General features: G+C 47.9%; 3 protein-coding genes across 3 annotated transcripts; 1 reads left to right on the top strand and 2 right to left on the bottom strand.

Moving 5' to 3' along the window:
- The first annotated feature begins 4,519 nt into the window (after window positions 1-4,519).
- Window positions 4,520-11,242, top strand: LOC136520287 (glyceraldehyde-3-phosphate dehydrogenase GAPCP1, chloroplastic-like). Its single transcript, XM_066513738.1, has 15 exons — window positions 4,520-4,753; window positions 5,018-5,073; window positions 5,664-5,669; window positions 7,143-7,201; window positions 7,272-7,310; window positions 7,497-7,597; window positions 7,861-7,973; window positions 8,624-8,723; window positions 9,115-9,261; window positions 9,460-9,520; window positions 9,615-9,712; window positions 9,793-9,935; window positions 10,632-10,715; window positions 10,802-10,891; window positions 10,989-11,242. The coding sequence occupies exons 1-15, from the start codon at window positions 4,667-4,669 to the stop codon at window positions 11,041-11,043; spliced, it is 1,239 nt and encodes a 412-aa protein (XP_066369835.1). The 5' UTR covers window positions 4,520-4,666; the 3' UTR covers window positions 11,044-11,242.
- Window positions 11,243-13,173: 1,931 nt separating this feature from the next.
- Window positions 13,174-14,341, bottom strand: LOC136522939 (RING-H2 finger protein ATL74-like). The gene has a single exon (XM_066516735.1). It carries the CDS (start codon window positions 14,072-14,074, stop codon window positions 13,523-13,525), a length of 552 nt encoding a protein of 183 aa, XP_066372832.1. The 5' UTR covers window positions 14,075-14,341; the 3' UTR covers window positions 13,174-13,522.
- Window positions 14,342-21,977: 7,636 nt separating this feature from the next.
- On the bottom strand, window positions 21,978-23,118 carry LOC136520814 (uncharacterized). Its single transcript, XM_066514467.1, has one exon. The coding sequence runs from the start codon at window positions 23,036-23,038 to the stop codon at window positions 22,304-22,306; it is 735 nt and encodes a 244-aa protein (XP_066370564.1). The 5' UTR covers window positions 23,039-23,118; the 3' UTR covers window positions 21,978-22,303.
- Between the last annotated feature and the right edge of the window lie 2,040 nt (window positions 23,119-25,158).

Genomic DNA, 25,158 nt, shown 5'->3' with positions numbered 1-25,158 from the left:
TTCAACGTCAAAGACGAGCATTCTAGGCGTAGTACTGATCTTGATCTGCTTCATCACTCTAGAAAGGGCAAACTCCAGCCTCCTGAGCTCCCTAGTGGTGTCCTCTTCCTCAACGACCACCACTTCGTCGCCTCGCTTGTGGAGGATTTGGATAGTTTGAGGTCGTGATTCCTCACGCTCGACTTCTTCCATCTCCTCCTCCTTCTCCGTAGATAGAGGCACCACACAGGGGCTCCATGGATGGATAGCGTGTTCGACCACGCCCTTCGACGCTTCAGGGCGTGTCGTCTACTCCTCTGGCACCGTAGGTTTCTCCGCTCTGAACTCCAGCATGGCGTCAGTAACTCTAGCCTCTGCTCCCGAGGTCTTTGTGGTTTCTGCCACTACCTCGGGCAATGCTATCGACCCGTCCACTGTTGGCGCCAACCATTCGCTACTGCCAAGTACATCAGCAGCGGTGGTTGACTCTTCGGCAGGCCGCCGAGCACACGAGGACTCTGGGATGTGGTCTGCCGGCGTTGCCTCTGCCCTGGGACCAGCCCTCGGCTGTTCATCGGTCTGGACGGGTGGGGTAAGATCCTCTATACGCCTCACACTACATCAGATCAGCTTGTCAGTCACCAAAATAGATAAGGATACAACAACAAAATAACTCTAAGGCATGGATACTTACGTGTCAACTTGCTGGTATACTTTTCTGAACTGGCGTTGCCTTCCAGAGCCCTAGGCGTGGCTCTGGGGTTGACTCCCGCACCCTGTGGTGGAGGTCTCGCAGCCTCCGCTGTCGAACTCGCCTCCTGTCGCTCCGGGACTCCCATCGCCTATTGCTCGGGTACTCCCGTCACCTGCTATTCGGGGACTCCCTCCCCTCCTTTCGGTTGCTCTTCCGTGCATGAGCTTTGTGGGGGCGCTTTATTGCTCAGAGGAGGAGCTACTAGAGCTCCGTCATCATCCGACCACTCGAACATCGCTGCACTTTATGTTTGAGTGGTTTGGTCACCACCAAGTGAGATACCGTCGGGTTTGTGGGGAACAGCGCCCGTTGTTTTCCTTTTCTTCCGGACTGGCTCATCTATCACTGCCCTCTTCTCCTAGACTTTCTCTGACACCGGGGGGGTACTCTTCGCCCGACCGGTGTCTACGCCTTTGGACTCCGATGAGGCACTGGCCATATCTTCCTCAGGTTGACTTGGTGGCCGGGCGTCTACTACCTACGGCCAATCACCCCTCGGCACGCCCGAGAAGTAAACCACTCTTTCTTGCAAATGGATCTTTGCATAAGTGAATCAGTTCACTGCTCGACAACAATCATGAACAAAACAATTGGGATGGTTACCTGAGGAGGTGGATTTGTACAGTTGAAGGCCCTTGTCTGCCTTGACACACTGAATGAGGCATTTGGAGCGAATAGCTCTACGGCCCGCTCTAGCACATCATCCCTCATTAGCCTCCCTGTTCTCTCCTGGGTGCCGTCGTCGTCGCCCTTGAAGTCAAAGCCGGGGTGGGCCCTCTCCTTGCAGGGCTGGACACGGCGGACTATGAAGCTCGTCACCATCAGTCCACCGTTAATATCCATGCCTTTTATCAGGTCGAGGAGCTCTCTCACCTACTCCATGTCGGCACTGCTCGGCTTCGCTAACCAGCTCTTTTGGCTCTCTAGGATGTGGTCGATGTCGCAGCGAATTGCAGGATGGCTCTGCTTCATGTAGAACCACCTGGTGTTCCACCCCTTCAAAGAAGTATTCAGCGGTACAGTGATGTACTCGCTCTTCATTCCATCCTAGAGTTGTAGATATACGCCACCAACCACCTTGGAACCGCCGCCGCCCTTCTTCTTCAACTAGAACAGGTGTCTGAAGAGGTTAAAGTGCTGAAGAACCCCTAGATATGCTTCACAGAAGTGGATAAAGATTGAGATGTGCAAGATGGTGTTTGGGTGGAGATTGCACAGACTAATTACCAAGAACTCCAACAGATCCCTCAGGAAAGGATGAACAGGAAATCCCAACCCGCGCCAGAAATAATCCTCAAACACCACTACTTCATCAGTATGAGGTATTGGGAATGGCTCACCGCTGGCTGGCCGCCATTCAGCGGTGACTCAATCAGGAAGAACGCCCGCCTCCACCATCCTATTGATCTCCAGCTCCCCCACCCTCGATGGCACTCATTCCTCGTCACGGCTGGCTACGGCGGCCGCCTTCTTTGGTTTCACAGCTCCCTTCTTTGGCGCCATTTCTCAGATCTGATTCGGGATTGGCGGTGGAAGCGCATATGAATCTGGAAGTGTGACGGCTGAGGAGGAAGACAAAATGGTAAAATGGCAGATGTGGGCGCGCAGGGTGCGGCGGCGCAGTTATAAAGCACTCCCCCCAACTTTCGCATTCGCGGGTTTTTGGGAAACCGCTCCTGAATTTGTGCCTCTCCGAAATCTCCGCAACCACGTGGTGGGCCGTTACCTAGGCCTTCATGCAAATACAGCCCGTATCGCTCACTTCTCGCTGCAATTTGTTACTGCTCACCTAATATTCACTGACTTCTCCGCCAATTGTTACGGCTCAGTAATTACTACTGTACAACCATTACTTTGGTATTTTCTCCACGATTTGTTTTCTCCAAGATTTCCTCTTGTGGCTCGGGGATTGTGTCAGCACTACGTCTCAGTTTCTCACTGCATTGGGGACTTTCTTCTGTTGACTGTTGTTTCTGACCCTGGCACCACGTGACCACGTCACCTACTGTCAGACTCGGGGACTAAGTGGGCACACTTCACCTTGCGGTGAATGCGTTTTTCTCATTTTAGGGCTACGCCCGGGGACTAGCTGCATGCTCGGCTGGTCTTTTACTTTTCTTCTATTTTGGACCCTGGCACCACGTGACTACATCACCTAATGTCAGGCTCGGGGACTAAGTGGGCACACTTTACCTTACGCCTTACGGTGAGTGTGTTTGTTTAATCTAGAAGACTCCGCGCCTCTTAGAGCTAAAGAAGCCTATCTCCCTTTCTCGTGGTCGGACTCTAAGTGGGCACACTTGGTCCACTGTGAGGAAATTTTTTATTCTGATCTTGAGCTTCTTACACTCTTATGGCAAGCCGTACTTAGGTTACACTGCTCGACGACGGTGCACACTGCTCGACGACGGCTTACACTGCTCGACGATGGTTCACGTTGCTCGGCAATGGCTCATAACTGCTCGGTAACTCATCACGGTGGTCGAACCATGAGTTTGACTGCTCGGCTTTGTTTGCACCTGTTCGGACAAGCTCAAGACGGCGTTGCACAACGGGTACAAGGCGCTCGGGGACTAGCTGTGGGAGGTACGACCCAGGATACCCATGGCAGACCACATGGACTGCGCCCCCAGAGACGGCCCAACCCACAAGACAAAGCCTTACAGAGCACGACGCTGCTCGGCGCCTCCCGTAAAACACCGGAAAGATATTCTGAAGATACTACGAGATATGTTAGGATACGTATGATCCCATGATTTCTGTAATCTGTTATTACTTTTCGGTTATCTCATAGATCTAACCGACTTGTAACCTAGCCCTCCGGACTATATAAGGCGGGCAGGGGCCCCTCTAAATTTACGCAATATCATATGATAGCCAATATAATCCAACAAACCACAGGAGTAGAGTATTACGTTATACTGACGGCCTGATCCTGTCTAACTCATGTGTCTCTGTTGCCTTCTTGTTCTCGATTACACGCATCTCTGCCGATCAATCTACCTTCGTGGGATACCCCTCGGAGAACTGCCGACGATATTCTGTCGACATAAGCGTTTGTTCAAAATATTTCATCTGTTTTCCAGACGTATGTTGCAATCATTTTGATCTAGATATTGCATATGTTTTTACACATATGTTATAATAATATGTTCAAAATGTTTCATCTGTTTTAGTCTTCTGTTGCAGCAAGTGTTTTCATGTTACAAGCTGTAAATATTCTATCTGGATTTTGCATATGTTTTCACACATATATTATAAGTATATGTTTTAAATGTTTTATCTGTTTCAGACATACATTGCATTCGAGTGTTTTATGTTGCACGTGCTTCGTGCTGATAGTAAGGGAGCACCGCGGAGCAGGCAGACGGTCCACATCTGCGGTCAGGCGGCGCTGGCCCCACGTAGACACGCGTAACGAGCCAGCGTGAGAAACATGGTGCAGGAAACGTGCTAGCATGCGCGGGGGTCGGTCCAGACGCTAGTATCTCTGTTTCCAATGTGTTATAGATTGTGCATCTCTCGCTGCCCTTCCATTGTCTTTGTTTAACTCTACCCCAGCGTGACCGTGAGACAGGAGTGCAGTTTAGATGACCGTGTGAGACATAGATTTTCCTAGAAACCATGGCAAATCTTCTCGAAGTAGCCATGAATTCGGTCGCTCTAACCTCCAACCAACGAAATACTCTGCAGAAGAAACTGAAAGTAAAAAAGAGTACTACTACAGCAGAAACTGAGATGATGAAGAATTGGAGGCATAGGCAACTCCGCCGGGAGAGCGAGACGCAGACGAGAGAGGGCAGCTGGCAGCACCGCGCCAGCCGCATTAAAAAGCTCGCCCCTTTCGATCGGACAACTGCACAAGCACCATTCCGCCACCTCTCCGCCTCCGCCTCCGTTCCACCACCGGGGCCTCAGGCGCCGCCGGGCCGCATGGCGTCGCTGTCCGTCTCCCTCCGTGCCTCCGCCTCCCCGGCGGCCGGCGGCGCCGCGGGGTCCCGCCACGCCGACCCCCCCAAGGTCGCAATTCCCACCCCGATCTCTCTGTTCTCCCTCGCCTCTCTTTTCCCCTCTGTTTTATCTCAAGCCTTCACTCGACTCGACTCCATGTAATGTATATGACTCTTTTTCTATGACGGTGTTTTAGTCTCAACGTGTTCATAATTCTCTGAATTCAGGATCGGTTCCTATTGCTTTAGCTTCAACAACACTTAGCGTGCTCACCTTGTTTCATCTAAAAATCACCTTTATTGAGTTGCGATTCGTCTGGTGTCATGTGTGCAGGTGTCATGCGTGAGCAGCAAGATCAGCTGCAGCTTCCCTGTAATTGGAGCTTCGTCGTCACAGAGAGTGCCTTCTCTTTCTGCTCTGAGTTTGTTCGTTCCATTGGCCATGAAATTGGTGCCATCTGATAGCGAGTTGCCGAACAAATATGCGCTTTATGCCACTGTTAGAGTATATTAGGCACCTCCGGATATGGTTAGTTTAGGATTGATTGTAATCCTGGGATAACCTTCCTTATCTCTAGGAGAGGCTACCTCCCTCCAAGCCATGTACTCCTATATAATCAGCCCAAGGGGCTCAAGCAATATATCCACGCATTATACACCAATCTTACATGGTATCACGAGTCTAGGTGCTAACCCTAGGCTTCCGGCTTCCGCTGCCCTCGCGCCGCCCCCGGGGAGATCGATCTCCACCGGGGGCAGCGCCTCTGTATGATGCGTCGCGCCACCCCCGGGGAGATCGATCTCCACCGGGGGCAGCGCCTCTGTATGATGCGCCGCCGACCCTTCTGATCTGCCGCGCCGTCGTGGAGTCAAGAAGCAACAGCAGGGGTCTTACCTCCTCTGGCCGCGCCCGGCGCGGCCGCCGACCTGCCCTGCCCCGCGCCTCGATCCTCAGCTTCGCAGATTCGGCCGCCTCCCAGAGCGTCGTCGCCCTGGCCGCCCCCCGCTCCTACCAGCGCCGCCGCTGCTTGCGAGTGCGACATCGCGGCTGCTCAGGACGCCTGGGGATTCGCCGGGCCATCGTGCCGCTTTTGGGGCCGCCGGATCCCTGCGTCGCTGGTCGCCGTCGCCGCCGGGCTGCAGCGTCGAGGGGATCCGCCCCTCCCGCCCTCCCTCGCCGGCTCTCCCCCCCGCGCCGTCGGGCCTCGTCTGCCTCCGACCCAGCGCCGCCGCCGCCACTGCTGCCTCGAGCGCGCGGACGCGGCTGCAGGGGCTCTTGGCCCGCCGTCCTGCCGGGGTGGGGGCCGCTCCCTCACCGGAGCCCTCCTCTCTGCCACCGCGCGTCGTTCCGGCCCGCGGGAGGAGGGGCGACGCTCGGGGAAGCACCGCCGCCCGCCCGAGCATTCTCGTTCAGTCGGATCCGCCCCTCTCTGGCTTTCTTTGTTCTCTCTATCCTGGTTGACGGAAAGGATAACGTTCTGAGAGGGGCCAGGCTCAGTGCACCCCGGGTTTGTACCCATGATTCCATCTGCTGCTGCTATTTTCTTTTTCCCGATCAGAGATCGGGTTGCGTCGCCCTGCCGTTCGTCATCGCCGAAGACGAGGTTGTCGTTGTGCCCTTCAGGCTGCTGCGGCAACGCTCGTGATCCAGCCATCCTCGCCGGCGACGCCGCCTTTTCAGGCGGTGCCGCCACCCATGCTGCTGGTCCTCGTCACGCTGGCTCTCGGTCCGAGTCCGCGCCTATTGCCGCACGCTCGCGGACACCGCCGCCGATATTGTTGAAGGAAGATGCAGTTGCGCTCTTTAGCTACACCATCTACCATCGCAGTCGGCCTATCGTCCTGCTGACCCTATCGGCAAGAAGCTGCTGATTTTGTGTATTCGGGCGCCTTCGCTGACGCTTCGGACCCGCGCCCTCCTCCACGGCTTCGATAACGTCCACCTCGACCTCGGCTACTTCGGCACTAAGGGGCTACCATCTGCTTGACAAGCCTCTTCGGCTCCCATTCCAGCCACAACATCTGCGGCACATCGACGGTTGCGACTGCGGGGGGATGTCATCTCTTCGGCTTATTCTCGAGTCTCATCGTCTGCGCGCTCCCGTTGTGACTGCGGGGGGATGTTAGAGTATATTAGGCACCTCCGGATATGGTTAGTTTAGGATTGATTGTAATCCTGGGATAACCTTCCTTATCTCTAGGAGAGGCTACTTGCCCTCCAAGCCATGTACTCCTATATAATCAGCCCAAGGGGCTCAAGCAATACATCCACGCATTATACACCAATCTTACAGCCACAAATGTTGTCCAATCACTGGTGTGTGGTGTCTCAGGTTATCGGTGTTGTGACTTCACTACCCTAAGCAGTAAGTACACACGGTGAATGCAGATGATCAACGTCACATGCTCACATTTTAGTCGTGACACAGTGTTATTCTTTTTCAATGTCTTGTGAACAGTGCTAGAAGCGTTGAGCCAATAAGAGCTACAGCCACACGAACTCCCACGGTCACCCCTCGTAAGTACCTAGATTTTGGCAACCTGCAGTGTTTTTTTCATACAATTTACACTTTTTTTTTCTTTTGTAGAATCTTCCAGTGGGCAAAAGATAAAGGTCGGCATCAATGGTGCGCTCCTCCCTTAAACTCAGAAACCCAATATGATCAATTCCAATGTTGAACTGAACCCTTGTTCACTTTATCATTTCTGTAGGAGAGGTTAAATTGTTTCTAGTTCTAAATTCAGTCTTCAGTCGTTGCTAAAAAGAATTCATGTCTTCAGTTCTAATATTACTCTCTTGTTTCTTATTGCAGGATTTGGACGAATTGGAAGACTGGTTCTAGGAATTGCAACTAGTAGAGATGACATTGAAGTTGTGTCTGTTAACGATCCTTTCATTGATGCTAAGTACATGGTAAGAAAGCAAAAATGCAATTTGGAATTATGTTTGTTACATGTTTAAAGTGTATCTTGCTTTCTACAATGCGGAGTTGTATTTCTCTGTTAGGCTTGATTACCAAAATAATCATCCCAAAACCTTTCTTACTGTCATTTGTCCTGTTGTACATTCCATTTCCTTTTTGATCCACTGCATTTTATCTTCTACACTTAATTGCAAAGAAGGGACTCGTCTAAACTGTAACTGTAATCAGCCTCGTGATATTTGTCCTATTTCAGGCTTATATGTTCAAGTACGATTCAACCCACGGTCCATTCAAAGGCTCCATAAAGGTTGTCAATGCGTCAACCTTGGAGATTAATGGGAAGCAAATCTCAGTTACAAGCAAAAGGTAAGAACAGGAAGGTCCCAGGTTGCAAAGCCTACCCGCCGCTATGATCTGTGTAATGATAAACTTTTTTTTTCAATAAAGTTCAGGCAGTTTACATAAGCTGCCATAATTTCTGTAAAAGAAAAACTGGATATATATATATTGATTTTTGAATGTGTCTTCTCCTTTATTGATTGACTAGTAAGTTTAAATTGTGAAAAAGAATATCTTTGGTGTCCTGTGATATTCTATTCTGGTAATAGCCAATACCCAAGTCCTAACTAGTCTCGTGTGCTGACTATCTTTGGTCATTAGCCAGTGTATGGCCTTGTATTGTCAGTTAATGAATTTCTTATTTTCAAAGAAGGCTATGATCTTCTCTGTACCTATTGTTAAGTGATCAGTTTAGTATGGTAGTGTTGTTCAAGCATGTCACACACATATATTGACATCCTGTAACTGCAAAATGATAGAAGATGCAAGTCCTTTGTACTTAATGTCCACTGGGACAAGGCAACAGCTATACACAAAGGTTGTAAATTTGTAACCCAAGGTTTTCTCCTGGAATATGGTGACATACTTCTCTTGTGATCACGTCACTCATATTAACTTTGCATAACTCTTTTCTCCCCTGATGATTTTGTTTTGTGGACTTGAATCACCCATTCCAGAGATCCCTCAGACATCCGTTGGTGTAGTTATGGAGCTGAATATGTTGTTGAATCGTCTGGAGTTTTTACAACAATCGAGAAAGCATCAGCACATTTGAAGGTTTGCTTACAGCCTTATAGAAACCATTTGATGTAACTACCCCAAATGACTGAATAACCATGTGTCCACTCCTTGTCTATCTCTCTCTAATATACTGAGATTATATCTTATATAATGATGATTAGTTTTATTTGGTTTTTTCCCTTACCATTTAGGTTTCTAAAAAGTTCCTAGCGACATAGAATGCTGATTTAATAATTAGGATCCAGCAAAATGAGGGCTGGATTTTTTTACTCTTCTTTTTTGGGTGGGAATTCATAGCATACTTTTTGTTTCTTCGGTACATCAGCTATAAAATATCTGCCATCATATTTTATTACATAATATATTAAGAAAAATATTTGCCATAAACATGCATCATAATTCTGAGATTTCCACTGTTTGTTAATAGGGTGGTGCAAAGAAAGTGGTGATATCTGCTCCATCAGCAGATTCTCCTATGTTTGTGGTTGGAGTTAACGAGAAGAATTACAACCCCAGTATGAATGTTGTCTCTAGTGCAAGTTGTACCACAAACTGCCTTGCTCCCCTTGCCAAGGTTTTTTTCCTATTTCCCTAAGTAGTCTCTCTCTTTTTTCTGGATTTGCACAGAATATAGTAGGTACGAATCATAGCTATTTCTGCAAGCTGTTTTTTTAGTGTTCCATGCCCTTTGGGTGTCAAGTATCTTCCAGTGCTGCCACTGCAGTATCACTGCTCATCACTTGACATGCTAATATAGATTGATGCTCTGCAGGTTGTCAACGAGGAATTTGGCATTGTTGAGGGACTCATGACGACCGTCCATGCTACAACAGGTTCCTTTCTCCTCTTTAGGATTTGTCATAGAGACATGGGAGACTGCTGAGTTGTAAGTTACAATTACCATAACTTTGTTTTGCATGTGTTCAGCCACCCAAAAGACTGTTGATGGTCCTTCAATGAAAGATTGGAGGGGAGGACATGGTGCTGGTCAAAACGTCATCCCTAGCTCTACTGGTGCAGCAAAGGTTTATCTCAACTCAAAGGAAGAGACCGGAAACTTCCTTTGTACGGATTTCTTATGTTCTATCTCTTTGCTATCTTCCAGGCTGTTGGGAAGGTCCTTCCTGCATTAATTGGAAAACTCACTGGTATGGCCTTCCGAGTGCCAACACCAAATGTATCTGTCGTCGACTTGACTTGCCGGATTGAGAAAAGTGCTTCCTATGAAGATGTGAAAGCCGCTGTCAACACCAAATGTTCTTGCACCTTGCAATACTTAATTTTTTATTACACTCTTTGTTTGAGCAGTACATTCTCTGTAACCAAGTTTGGCTGGATTTTTGTGCTGCTCCACTGTGCCATTAGAAGCCTTTGTTTTATCAATTAGGATTTGGCTATGCAATCGGTGAAACTAACCGACTTCACAGTATTGATAAATTCAGCTTTTCTAACTGTAAAGTATAGGAGAGCTACAATTTGTTTGACATAAATGTTGTTTGAAAGTAGGAGAAGGAATGTTATGTACACAAACCAAATGTTTTAATATATCTTCCGAATACCCATGATAAAAACATTCCCCCAGGCTTTGTCCTAATAGAAGAGTACAAGCCTTAAGGGAGGTACTCACGCACCTGTGAGCACCTGGGTTTGATCCTGGGTGGGTAGGCTTTCAAATGAGGATCTACTGATGGAGTCATTGATTGGTTCTATCAGTGTCCACGATGAGGTAGTGGCAGAGAAGTCGGGTTGATCCCTTGGAACAATGAAGAAAAACAGGAAATGTTCTTTAATTACTTTGAAGCTGTTAGAGTTTCAATACAAAATTAAATTCAAAATTAGTTCCTTCAACCGAATGATCAAATCATGCCACCAACCCTGCGTCTAGTGAAAACTTATCAGTGTGATGTCATGCTCACCCATGCATTCTGTGGTCTTTGTTTTCAGGGCAGCATCAGAGGGCGCACTAAAGGGCATTTTAGGCTACACGGATGAGGACGTTGTTTCAAATGATTTTGTCGGTGATGCTAGGTGAGTCTCCACTCTCCAGATCGATTTGACGTATGCCATCTTGAGCTGGAAGGAAATTGAAGTCGCTAAGTAAAATTCCACCTCAGGTCCAGTATATTTGATGCCAAGGCTGGTATTGGTCTGAGCTCTTCTTTCATGAAGCTCGTGTCTTGGTACGACAACGAGTGGGGCAACAGGTGAGTACCCAAAAAAAAAGTGTTTCAGCATTTTAACTATATGGGTAGTACCCGTTTCTGTTTGTCCTGAGGATGGTTTTGTTTTAATTTGCTGCAGAAACCGGGTCCTTGATCTGATCGGGCACATGGCTCTTGTCAATTCCAAGCACTGATGCCTTGACAACAGTGTATATAGGATGAGAAGGCTGCAATTTTGGTGGTCCTTCCCAAAATTCGGAATAAGTTATACGGTGAACGGCTGAACGCTAAGGATCGGCCCTGTTGGCTTATCGTATAATCCATACTTTTCAGCTTGTTTTTTAGTCGAAACAGTGTTTTTTCTCTCGTAACAAATCAGTCGGAACAGTGTTTCGGCTTGTTTTTTCAGCGAAGCAAACGGAGCCGATGAGCGTACGGTTATGTGATGATATGGGCATATTTATTTCCTGTCGAATCGTCGGTGGCAAGTTATATAGCCCTGTGGAGTAGGTCTTGTTCATCGTACAGTTCCATTTCGTGCTGGGTCACGCGAGTGTTGGTGTTCTCAATGTGTCGTGGCATCTATTCCTCTCAGCTGTCGGAACAGAATTGTTTCTGGCGTGCACTGCTGCGATTGGCCGCATATCGAGAGCCAACAGCCAAGCACCGAGGCATCACAATTCACAATTCGTGCACCAACGCTTTGTCCCCGTGGCCCATGACTTGCCACAGTTGAAACCACGAGGGCTCAACTCTAAGATAATTTCTTCAATAGTACTAACTTTAGCATGTAGTCTTTCACATTGATATTCTTACATAACTCTCTCATATATTAACATTGAAATGTGTGTAAGAGTTTAGCTCTTATCAAGAGTTGAGCTAGTTTTTCTTTCTCTTCTATTAAAATATAAAAATGTTTAGAGCTAACTTAAAAGTCGATTGTTGGGGCCAATCCTGATGATGATGTTGACCCATCCGCTATGGCAAATTCAGGAGCGGCGAGCCAATGAAAACAACCGGCGCCCGGCGGCCGCGTCACCTTCCTCGTCACATCCCATTCCCGACTCCAGCAGGCCTCAAGTGGTTCGTGTAGTGGAGGAGCATCACGTTCACTCCCCCCAAGATAGCACGGGAATCGCCTCGAAATTTGCCCTCCTTTCTCCTGTCATCTCTCACGAGAGCTGACTTGCAGGCATTGGCTGTATTTTTCGTACCTATTTGTTTGTTCGTAGTTCATACCACAATGCCCAGGGCTAGTTTGTTGCCAATGTGCATGCGTTATTTTCTCAACAAGATTTTATTATGGGACCTAGCACATGTGTACATTCAAGCAGACTATATTGTTAGTCATGCTCTTATAAAATTAATAATTGTGATGTTTGAATCTTAATATACGTGCACGTCTAAAAAAATTGAATGGTGTACTAGCATGGTTACGAAAATGTATGAAAGACGAGATAGTTAGCCATGCTCACCTTTTGCATTTTGGCCTCCGAGACAAGTGTTCAATGTTTCTTTTTTTATTACAATATAAGACACATTGAACACAGCACAATGGCATATAGGTGAGTGCGCATCGACATGTAGGGGTACAAATGGTACATATATTTTCCGACCGTATCCGAGTCTAAATCCGTTTAGAGGAGTTCAGATCCGTCTGTATTCGAGTCCGGATATTCAACATCCGATACCGTATATGTCAAATTGCATATTTATTATGATGATGATATCCATTCGTATTCTATCTCACATAGCTAATACTATCCTTATTCAAATCCGAATCTGAATAGAAATATGAAAATAAATGTAATATCAACGATGTTCGTCCGTATCCGATCCGTTTGCATCCTTATGGACATGCCTACAAAATAAACCTGCTAAAAGCACTTAGGAATCGAACCCTAGTGGCTTCGAAGATAATGTTATCCTTTTTCTCGTCTCCTCGCGAAGGCTTTTTTTTCGAAATTTAGTGTTCCACAACCAACGCTGGGAGGTAGGGTGTGCACCAAACAATTGAAAATTTTAGAATGGTAGAATTATATTTTCTTGAAAAGTAATTTCAAAGTATTACAGCTTTGGCAAATTTTGCACACATTTTATATAAAGTACATTTTTTAAATAAAGAAAGTACAACTTCCGGCCTCCACAACAAACTTGGCATTTATATACGTCCGATATGTGAACACTAGAATTTGATTTGAGCCTTGTCAAGTGGAAGTCATGCACCAACGACTCCACCACCACCACATGAGTGTAATTAGTTGTCCAAGATATGCACTGGTGACTGTGTCGATGTTCAAAACTACACGGATAACGGGTTAGAGGAAAGGATTATGTTCATGTTTGTTGCATCAAGCCATCAAGGTATGGTCAGAAAAGTGCACACTCTGTAAGCGTAAAAAATGAAATGGTTGTTGAAAATCAAGCATCATTTGAAAGTTTGTCACAATGTAATGCAGTAAATGTGTAACAGAGAGGAGCGGTGAACATCTCATACATACAGTGGTGCGTAAAAAAAAGCAAGGATCTCTCATGCAAGATGGCAAAGTTTGCCATCGAACAGGTTACAGGTTACCGGATGACCATGCAGTAGTAGTCACACTGAAGATACGTTACGCATATGCCGGAAGGCATGATCTCGAGAGAGAGAGAAAAGCAGTGCCGATTGATCGATCACACAGCCGTCAGAACCTGCAGGCGGTCGTGACCACCGACGGCGGAGTCGGAGGAGAGGCGGCGCCGGCACGTCGGGCAGGAGCAGTGCGAGACGAGCCACCTGTCGATGCACACGACGTGGAACCGGTGGCCGCACACAGGGAGCACCCGGATCCTCTCGCCGTCCGCGAAGTCCGACAGGCAGATGGCGCACCCCGCGGGCGCGTGCTGCTGCTGCGCCGGAGAGCGCCCCAACCCCGCCGCGGCCGGCGACGGCGAGGCGACGTAGGTGGCCACGGGCAGCGCGACGACTTCCTCGCGCTTGAGCCCGGCGTTGGCGCGGCGGTGCGCGACCCAGCCGACGGGGTCGGACACGGCGCGGCGGGTGCACCGCACCACGCACTGCAGCATCGAGTTGAGCCCCAGCGCGCACACCAGCGCGCACAGCATCGCCGCCAGGATCACCACCACGTCGTAGTCCAGCGGCGACGACGGCGACGGCGGCGCGCGCGGCGCCTCGGGCGCGGCCGCGGCCGTGATGTTGCTGCAGTTGGACACGTGGGACACCATCACACCACCCAGCGGCAAGCGGATTGATAGATAGAAGAAAACCAAGACCAGAGCCCAAAGGTGATCACCGATCACTCATCAGACTGGCAACGGGCAGCTAAAAAAGAGAAGTGGGACGGGCACAGCATTATTGGAGGACGGCGAGGACAGAAAGCGCTCTCAAAGCAAGTGAGAAGCACTAACCAACCGAAGGGATAAAAGCATGAGTGCTAGCTCCTCTCCTGACCATGACCTTTCAGTAATTATCATCATCAGTAACGAAACTTACTTGTACACTACTGATGCTGGTGCTGAAGTCCTTTATACAAAAGAAGATATTCAGCAAGGGCTGAACTTGTGCTGTATTTGTACAGGATGTAGTGATGTAAACACAGTTTGGGTCATGTACTTGAGTACTTCGTAACTGAAAATGTATGAAGACTACCAGTACCAAGCGTGGCTCAGAAGCAAGGGGATGGAATCAAAGTGGAAGAGCAGCTTGCAGGACAGGCATCTGTTCTTCCTTCTCGTGCAAAAAGAGGGGTATTGACTGATAACGAGATCACGGCGGCGTTTCACGCGTGCGTGACGCTTGATCAGCAGATGGTCGACACAGCCGTGGGAATAGCTCCTTCAAGTTGCATCGCTCAAGACGGAACATATGCAGAGTTGGAACACATCTAAAGATAATGGTGCCTAGCTACAGGAAGAAGATGAAAAGAAGGAAAGCAACGTGCCAACAGGAACCAAAATGCAACAGAGAACCCCAAAAGGGCACTTTCTATATTACTATTGCCAACGGAGCCTCGAAGTTCTTCAATTGGATTGTCACAAGAAAACAATAGAAATAAACAAATCCTAAAATTTTTTCATAGAAATCAGAAAGCTAATATATTGTAATTACCACTGACAACAATAAACATTTAATCTACTATTATGTTTTCCAAATAATCACCCAACATCTGCCATTACGAAGCAAAATCTAAAGTAACCCCATGCCACCTGCAGGCCCGCTATCCTACGATGTTAATCCAACGGTTAGGTGGCCCACGCAAGCGGCCACAGCGTCACCTCTACAAATGATGATTGTGTAGCAGTGATTTGTCATTGAACATACAATGCACTAGAAGCTTCATCCTGCCTCCAGCATGTCTCAATTTTCGTACTTGGTGTCAACCTAGAATCCTTAGATATCCAACATTCAGAATAGTTCAAGTTAGGAACTCTACTTATTTAGTGAATGAACTATTTTTTTATCGAACAAATGATCAGAAGCACAACCATAAATTACTACTACAGAGCAAAGCAGAGTACCGTTCCAACCAGATAGATGATTGGATAAACCAAACCATATGTGGTACCAAACCAGGTTTCATCATCCAGATTCGCACATAAATATCTATAATCTCATTACAGTAAATCAAGCATAGCTTAAGTTAAACTTATCTAAGTTTCTTTCTTAAGACAAACCAAGCCAACCTATGGCAACAAAACCAGGTTTAATCAATCAGTGTACTAAATCAGACTTAGCATAAATTAAACATAGCTAGGTTCCTTCATAATTTATTCCTTTCCCCCGTCAGCCAGCCATCTATCCATAATTCGTGTTTTTCACAACCATCCAATGGAATCTCACCTGGAACATAACCCGCAAGTTAATAAAACTCACAATTCTTAAAGGCGGTTACATCTCTGTTTAAGCGAATATTAAACACTTTGTAATTGTAATAGATGAATCAAATAATAGTTAGCACAAAAGATAGAAGGAATAAGCAAAGGTATGGGGAAAACAAAAACGTGCAAACAAACAAGTAGCATGGGACAAGGGTATTTACCCTACTTTACACCCTCCTTGGGAAGACACTTTAGCAACCTCCTTTGGAAGACGAGTTGCGGACATGCTGTATATCAGAAAAGTTGTTGATTCTACGATGGCACAGAGAGCCACTTATAGTTCTCCATCCATTGAGTGGTCATAGTTCTTGAGAACACTAGAATCAAAGCCAACACAACATGTTTTGCCACCGCGCTCAGGCCAAGTATGAAAAATAACATTTTCTGATGTTTTCCCAATTTTATAGGGAGTTGGCCACATCAGAGAAGGGAGAAGATAGCAGTGGTATGTAAGCTAGAGAAATATAGACTCATGTATTGCTCTTTCTACATAGTCATGCATTTGCATTTCTGCACATCATCTAGTGTTGGTTTATTCAACAAACTTGGGAGAGCCATCTAGTGTTGGTTTATTCAACAAACTTGGGAGAGCGAAGGGTGAGAGAGCGAATGAGAGAGGAAGGAAGAGAGCTGAGTCCCCTTTCCCCCTCCCCCTCTCCCACTTTTATAGGGGATGTGGGAGAGGATGTTCTCTTTATTTCCTATGGTGGGGCTGATATTTACAAAAATGCCACAATGTCATCGGTAGAAAGGAGGGAAAGGGAACTCAGGGAAAGACAACCACCGGCTAGTGCAGATAGCTCCGTCATGCTCACGCTGGGGCCGCCATCATCCCATCTCGTTGAGTTGAGTTGATCGCCGATGGTGTACCCATGTCATCGATTAATTTATCTTGATCTTGATGAGAAAGTGAAAAAGAAAAGGAAAACCATTAAAAATGCCACGCCGCACACAACCAAGGCGGCGAAAGGGAGGGGAAATCTAGGAGCACATGGTCAGTGGCCTGGAATTTTGGACTATGAAGGAGCTCGTTGTATCTAAAACCAAGATAATGAATATGATGAAGGCGGGCGATGGGTAGGGTCATGGCGAGACAATATCTTGAATGACATAACTTGCTTAGCCGGTTAAGGACCGTTGCATCTACTGTGGTAGCTCTTGAGCACCACTTGTACAAATCATTTGCCATGGATGGGGATGGTAGGCCAAGTATCTTGTTGTGACCGGATAACCTTGTAGATTCAGCACATCTTGGGGCATGGGGTAGCTAGAGAGATAGTACCCCATGCCATCTCAAACCGTTCATGGGCGATTTGGTCGGGCTTGAGAAAGGTTTAGGTGCGAGATACTCCTGATGCACTGATAGGTCGTATGGGTTGGATCCTCACTCTTGAGTGGGTAAAACATGTACCCCTCTGCGGAGTCTTGAAAGTGATTATTATTCGAATACTGCACTCTCGGTTATGAGCACGTCCTATAACTACTAGCTACAAAGCAGTGTGAAATGAAAGGACTCATAGAAGATTTTTTCCCCGGCTATTTGTCCATGCTTACTTAAACCCTGCTATGCTTAGATTCTTGATGGTAGATAACATTTACTTATGACATAACTGCATTGATGCAAAACCAACACTTTACCTTGTTAAAACCAAATTGCATAATCCTTTGTATTATCAGTTGGATAAGTCATGCAGGGTGTATTATCTTTGAGTTTTTTGTAGGTGAGGACACCTCTACCTAAGGCTACTTCTATGTCCTCGATCCCTTAGCGGACTAGGAGTACTAGAGGGCCAACATATCTGTCATAGTTCTCGAGTGTGACATGACTCATGGGTAGTTTATGTATTATGTTATAAAACTTATGCTATAGATCATTGTGGCTTGATGTAAATCTTTAACATGTGGACCAATGTATCTCTAAACTTGTGTTGTAAAGACTTAACTATGTTTTAATGTTATGTAAACTTGTGTGAGCTATATATATATATATAATTGTTGACGGTTGTGAGTGCAAATGTAATATTAAAGATTCCGCAAGCGCATAGAACATCAGTGTAGCATTTCACCGGGAGTATTCCAGGTATCGTTATTTATATTTTACCACAGGGAAACAATGAAATAAAGATTTATTGAGCAATAAAGGAATATCTATCAGTCAACATACCAGCATAGCTAGAGCAGGGGTGAATATAATGATAGGATTTAAGCATAATGACAATCAGGGGATAGACCATTAATGATAGATGTAATAACTTGAGTGTATAGTGGGTGAGGTAGATTCCTATGATATTCTTACTACAAGTATATGTACTTAGTGATAGCAAAAGATTAACTCCATGTTCATGTATAAGGGACATTACTAAGAAAAAGAACAAACAGAGTATGCTATTCCGTAGCATTCGGGTTCTACTTTGCCTACAAACGGAAGGTGGACTACAAAGGACTCAACAAGGCAGTCACCCTCGCGATCTACCACCGATCCGGAATGTAAGGTGCATCCGCAAGCAAACAATATATAAGCACCATGCTTACACACGGTTGGCCACTCAATCCAATTAACTCAAGCTAGGTCAAGCGCTATACGATCCTATGCATGAATATAAAGATAACTCCAACTACTTCTAAGCATATGACCAACATAAGCATAATCTTGTAAATAAGAATATAACATGTAAGCATTGAAGTCTCATAAGATATGAAAGTGTAGATACAATGGCTTACCAAGCCTCCAAGACTAGATCCAGAATCTGGACATGAGTCCCCTCAGCCCTAACTCTCAAGACACTAATCTACTACATTAGAGAGTTCTAAACCTAATTCTCCTAGTGTGTCTTGATATTGATCTCTAATGGATTTCTCTGTAGATTGGAGATGGCCTTCTGGAGGAGGTAGGGGGTCCTTTTATAGGGGGCACTAGGCATCCTGTGGGCCCATGAATCTGTGGTAACGCTTCATCTGGACTCTTGATTCGAACTGACCTTGATCCACAACGTAGATTGATCCTAAGAGACGGTGGGGAACCGACATTCGAAGCGGAGGCTGAGCGGTGGACCTAGCACGCCGGCTGGCCTACAGGTGGGGCCGACCGGCCCCCTTCTAGGCCCGTTCGACTCAATCTTCGATGGTTTGTCTTGAATGGTGGATGTGAGGCCCTGGAAGTCGATTTCATCACGGATGGTCGTGATTTGCTTTGACGATATGGTCCACTTAGCCTGTTTCCTGAATAAATCTTCCTGAAAACACAGATTCACCAAAACTTATGGAATTTGTTAGTTTAAACCCCTAGACCTATGTTGGTGATCATATTCGTTCATTTATACAAGTTATATTGACGGTTTATGATGAGTGTTAACTACCATCAACAATGATTATGTGACATGATCCTAGATGAAGACTTGCTATAATGGTTAACATTGGTGGTGTTACCGGGGGGTGACTAAGATTGGGGCGATCAGGTTAGGTGCGAGCCAAGGGTGGTAGCTTATCTAGGTAAATCCAATTGGAGGTTCATCACACTCATTTTTTTTAAGAAAACAAAAAACTACGAGTCCCTCCCAAGGATAAGAAACTTCTTCTTGTCACACATTCAGTTTGACTTGGCTGCTCCTTAAACATGCTCAACAAATACTCATTTGTTCTTCCAGTGTCATATCATCTTCAATAAAATTCTACATAGTTTTGGTTGCACTTACAATTAATCCCTGTTTGGTGACTGATGACAAACTTAAAGCAACGAAAATAAAAGTCTGCCTCGGTCTCTAAGACACTACTATCTGAGTATGAGCTAACAAAAAATGCATTCATGTTGATTCTTACGGCCTACTCCCTCCGTTCCAAATTATAAGTCGCTTTGACTTTTTTGGTATGCATCTAGATAAATAATAGGAAAAAGTCCATTTTTAGGCCTCCAACTATGGCTGCGGTTTGTTTCTAGCCCTCTAACTCGAAAACCAGACACGTGCAGTCCCTTAACTCTCAAAACCGTTTAAAATTGGCCCTCGCGCCAATTCGACTGTGGTTTCCGCACAGTAAACCCGCCATGACCCCGCCTATCTGGCCTTTCCCTCTCACCGCTAGGTTGGGACCACCTGTCATCCCCTCCCTCTCTTCACGGCGGTGCTTCGAGTGTGAGAGAGCGAGAGCAGAGCGGGGAAACAGAGCAGGGGCGGTAGTGGTGCTTGTGCGGCACGGCGGAGCAAGGCTAAGGCGCGGCGGACGACATCTTCCGTCCTTCCCTGTTGTCCGCACGCAGTAGCAGGGGAGAAAAGGGCAGGGCAGAGCTAGGGGAGAAAGGGAAAGCAGAGGCGCGGTGGAGCAGGGCGCGGCGACGGCGGCAGAGCAGAGAGCAGAGGAGAGGAGGAGGAAGAAGAGGGAGCAGAGGAGACGGCGGAGGCGCGGGACTCCGGCAAGCGGATGGACAGCGGCGGCCTCAGCGTAGAAGAGCTCGGCAGCGACCTTGGCACAGTAAGTCAACGGGTGAGCTGTCGGCCGCGGCGTTCTTCACGTGCTCGAGATGGACGGCGGCCACGTGGTGTTGACGCGGCTCTGGGCGTGGACGCAAGGCCTTGGCAGAGGCGAGCACGACCTCTACTCATGCTCCGGCCATGGGGAAGGGGCGAGCTCGGACCTGGCGGCCCGCAGGAACGCCGTGCCCGCTCGTAGCCGCCCTCGCCTACCGCGCCGCCGCGACTGAAGCTGTCGTCGCGTCGAGACGAACGTCGCCTTGGGCCGCTGCGAGCCGCCGCCTCCATGACAAGCGCCGTTGCCGCCCAGCTCACGTCGGAGCCTGCTCTGCCGAGGCCCTAGGACCGCCGCCGGCGCCCCAGTGCCCTCTGCCCCCTCCGTTGTGCCTGCGCGCGCGTGCTCTCTCTCTCTCTCTCCTTCCCTCTCTGCTCTCGCTCGTTGACCGCGTGGCGGTCGCGAAGGGACGAGGACTGGGTCGAAACCGTGGTTGTGGCGGATTTGACTGGGCCGAAACCACGGTCGAATGGACGCGAGGGCCAATTTTAAATGGTTTTGAGAGTTAAGGGACTGCGCGTGTCTGGTTTTTGAGTTAGAGGGCTAAAAACAAACTGCAGCCATAGTTGGAGGGCCAAAAATGAACTTTTTTCTAAATAATATGTCTAGATACATAGCAAAATAGGTGAATCAAAAAAGTAAAAGCGACTTATAATTTAAAACGGATGGAGTAGAAAATATCACATGAATTAGAGAAAAATAAAATAAAAGTACCCCGTCTACGTGTTTACAAAATGTCCTTGAGCATATATCTCTATTACCTACCCGTGCCACTGCTAAAGCAAAATGAAGCCAACTAACCCTCACGCATTTAAGAGTTGAAAGTTGAATTTAAAACTCAAAGACGTAATTCATTTGATGTAAAAAAATAATAGAAAAAAAAAAACATCCCCTCTTCCTCTTGGACGTTGTAAAGCTATGAGTTTGATGGGCCGACGATACTGCCCACTCTAGAACAGCAAAAACGTGGCCGACGATACACATTTCCTTCTTCTTCTCTCTTCTCTTTTTTTTCTCAGATCATGTGCGTGATTCATCACACTTCACAAGCCTAGGAACGCGAAAAATGTCACCGACGTTTTACCCGTGCCAGCGAGTCTTCTGTATCAGTAAACAATTCGCAACGAAGTACTAAATTGATTAAATGGGTTTGGGCCGAGGATGATCCGGTACGGAATCAGTTCATATTCCGCACGTACGTGCCGGGTTGTCATCTCAGATTACCTTGGTTCATTCGAATGTCACAACGAAACCACCAGGAATATCTGCCTGTTCAATAATGCTTAGTACAGCAGATGATCATGTAACATACTCTCCTGTGCTTCGATCTATTGCTCTTAGTAAGCCTGAATCAAGCGTGCTCATATCACAGTGACTCTTCCAGAGTCCAGAATCCAGATAGAGCTATGCTAGTACGTGCTAGCAGTTGTGTATAAACTCTCAGCATGACATCTCTGACCTTTACCTCGCTCGGGTCAGCGGCACGTCACGGCTGCAAGGTGCATTGCACCTCGGTTCCCGCGGGCCCCACTGCTCGCGGCAGCAGCGAAAACAACATGTGATCGGTGTGGGCTGGGCGGCCGGCGGCCGCCACGACACCACCTTTGCTTCCGGAACCGGGCAACCGAACGCATTCGGAACGAGATATGTTCGCCTCGCCGCCCCCGCCACCGAATATCGACGATTATCATCACAAACCACCACACACGTACGAAAAGGTATGCAAATCTCGGAGGATAAGAGGCAGCAGTAATTAACCTCCATGAGAGTGACTAGATGAGCTAGTGGCACACAGACTACATCATCAAAAACCAGATATTTACATCTCTGCAGCTAGCGGAGAAACAAACAAAGCTGCACGAATTAAGCAAGCGAGGAAGAAAACTAATTGAACACAACCAAGAGACACTTCATCGACTCTGCTGATTACCCTCTTTCTTTTTTGCTTCTGCTGCTAATCTTCACTTGATCACTTCCCCCCGTCCCTCTCCATGGTCTCTAGCTTCCATGCATGTGGCATGGATGGTAGTGCCTTGGTCAGCTACTTTACTTACTTATTCAAGCAAAGAAGCCATTAGTGCTAGCGGTGTTAGCGGCGGACACCGGCGGCATGTGCGGCATCTGGGCCGCCTGGATGCTCTGCAGGAGCATCCTGTCCTCCGCCGACGCGGCGAACCCGTGGCCGAGGGAGGCGAAGACGTCGCCGCCGCCGCCTTGCAGCAGTCCGCCGCTGCTGTAGCCGAATGGCGACGAGGTGTACTGCTGCTGCTGCCTGCGGAGCAGCTGCTCTTGGAGCGGCGCCTGGTGGTGGCTGTGGCTCCGCTGAAGCTGGTGGTCGAAGGACATGACGGCCGAGGAAGGTGGGAAGCCGTAGTCGGCTGCGAAGTTGATGACCGGCACGCCGGCCGGAGCCCCGAACGCGCCGGCGGGGGGCGCGGGGATGCCCGTGAACTGCTGCACCATGGCGCGGAAGTTGGCGGTGTCCGTGTTGAGCAGCGTCACGGGCGCGCGCCGCGACGCGCGGGACCGCCGCCGCGCCGCCGCCGGCTTCCCGATCCGGGGCCCCTCCACCCCGTGCAGCAGCTGCTGCTGCGGGTGATGGCCCCCCGCCTTGGTGGGGCTCCCGCCGCCGCTGGACCCGCCCGACGTCGGGCTCGCCACGGCGGCGGTGGTGCCGTTGCCGACGTCCGCCGCGGCGTCGTCGGGCAGGACGGCCGGGCCGGTGGCGTCGTGGTGGTGGTGGTAGAGCGCGGCCCACTGCGCGAAGCTCGACCCGGTGTCACTCATCGCCATCGACGCGCGCGGATCGGAGCCGAGCAGCTGGGCGTGAGCGCTGCTCGTCGTGTGTGTCGGAAGAGGAGTTGGACTCGGCCGCGGGGCTCGGCCATTTATAGTGACCCGGCCCGCGGTCCACCAGACGTTGCCATCCGTCGGATCGACGTGCTCCTCCAGTCAACGCCCGAGATTCGCCAACGTGTCGGGCTCGCTGGACGTAACCCGTTGGCCGTGCGTGCGTTCCTCTCGCGCAGCATGTGGAGGCGGGCGGGGAAGCTTCGGCGGAAGCCCGCGGAGAAGATGGAGGGCAACGCACAGGCGGAGATGGATGGAGGCGGGCGGGCGCCGGCGATTCCGTGCCTGTGTGGTTGGAAGAAGAGTCCACAACCACGACGACGGTGAATTCAGCACATGCCATTTCTGGGGAGGCCGATCGATCCACACGTCGCTCTCAGGATCCACCTCGAAGATCGTGTTTACATTTGCCGCGCGCCGTGGACCGTGGTGCGCTCGTGGCGTTGAACTTTCTAATCCGAGGATCGCCCAGCTGTCGTAAACGATGCTGACCCCGTTTGGATCCACATACTCCGTAGTTCAGATAAAAATTAGCTGCACAGGTCTCAAGCAAACCTAGTTAATACTACATCAGGTGATTATTAGCTTGATATCCAGTTACCAACTACTCTTCCGACACACACAGACGAGCTAATAGTCTCTCCGTCCCAAGATAAACCAACTTGGTTTGAATAGATTTATAAAAGAACATCAATATGTATTTATTTATGAGACCAAATAAGTAACGCTAGATATATTATTTTATAATACATCTGGTGTGATAGAAGCTGTTACTCTTTCGTATAAATAAAATCGATCAAATTTAAGATAGTTTGAGTTAGGTGGTTCAATATGCCGTGGGTTCGTATAACCACGGCTGTTGATTAGTGATCGATTAGTTGTTGGTGAGTGGGACTTCGGTGGTTAACACTCAAAAGCACAAAGGGTTTATCCTGGTCCGGGTTTCGAAACCCTACATCCAGCAAGCGAGTTCTTCGTGTTAGAGTGCTCAAGCTAGTTCTTACACACACAAAGAGAGATAAAGAAAGGGTAGAAGAGCGCTAATAGCTATTTCTGATCTAGGGTAATTTTGGATATGTCCCTTTCTACAGGAGCTCATGCCATATTCACCACTGAGTTAATCCACATCCATATAGTCAAATCTGCCACTCAGTTATTCATCCAAGTGTTTACGTTCAAAATTCAAACATTCATGTTGTCATGTCCGCCACTGATTTTATCCACATCCAAGGGTTAGGAGAATTGACTAATATTTGTTTTTCCCTATTATCAACTTTGAGAGAATCGTCACATTTGAGATTGATGAAGTCATCACACATTCTAAGATATCAATGCTTCGATCACTTCAAAATTCAAACACAATATGGCACGTGACATTCTAGATCCGTCACTGAGTTCAACCCCACGTCCAATGGTAGAAAATTTGACTAATTTTTTTGTAAGCTTTTTTGCTTGATTTTGAAAATTGTCTCTTTAACGTGGTGTAAAAAAATTGTGTGTAATAAGGTTAATACATATATATAGTGGGCATACGAACCCTCGCTCTATCCACAATGGCATAACGTGCAGACTACCACCATAAAGAAATGACTCGACAAACATTTTTCTGGTCAACATGCCAAATAATTGGTGAACGCCCTATGCTAGCCAGAGGCCTAACTAGAGTCTTGCATCATGCATGTCCACCTACAAAGGTACATGTATTGTTGGCTTGAAGAAGCACGCCTCCTTGCTTGACCAACCACAAGTCAAGCTGAGATCGACTAGGCTCCTCAACGCTGGTGACCAACAACCCGAGTAAAAAAACTGAAATTATCTGCGAATAATTTGCTTTAGGATTTTCTTAGTACGTGTAATCAACGACACTGTCTTAGCTGCATAACTATATTAGTACTATAAAGATCGTCATATGCACGCAGTGACGCACATCTTGTTGACGAGTATGCAGGTCGAGGCTTGCCTAAACTAGACTTTGGAAGACAGTGATTATTTCATGAGATCTTGGGATAATAGGCATTATATTCATCTACGTTACGACCCAGCAGCCAGCAACCACCGGAAGA

This window comes from Miscanthus floridulus, chromosome 18, assembly GCF_019320115.1.
Source record: "Miscanthus floridulus cultivar M001 chromosome 18, ASM1932011v1, whole genome shotgun sequence".
Lineage (NCBI taxonomy): Eukaryota > Viridiplantae > Streptophyta > Magnoliopsida > Poales > Poaceae > Miscanthus > Miscanthus floridulus.
This window is presented reverse-complemented; position numbering and strand designations above follow the sequence as displayed.

Excerpts from the sequence above, each read along its gene's own strand:
- LOC136520287 (XM_066513738.1), top strand. The coding sequence starts at position 4,667 with ATGGCGTCGCTGTCCGTCTCCCTCCGTGCCTCCGCCTCCCCGGCGGCC. Across the intron at positions 7,311-7,496 it reads GATAAAGGTCGGCATCAATG|GATTTGGACGAATTGGAAGA; the intron begins GTGCGCTCCTCC and ends TTCTTATTGCAG. Across the intron at positions 9,936-10,631 it reads GATGTGAAAGCCGCTGTCAA|GGCAGCATCAGAGGGCGCAC; the intron begins CACCAAATGTTC and ends CTTTGTTTTCAG.
- LOC136522939 (XM_066516735.1), bottom strand. The coding sequence starts at position 14,074 with ATGGTGTCCCACGTGTCCAACTGCAGCAACATCACGGCCGCGGCCGCG.
- LOC136520814 (XM_066514467.1), bottom strand. The coding sequence starts at position 23,038 with ATGGCGATGAGTGACACCGGGTCGAGCTTCGCGCAGTGGGCCGCGCTC.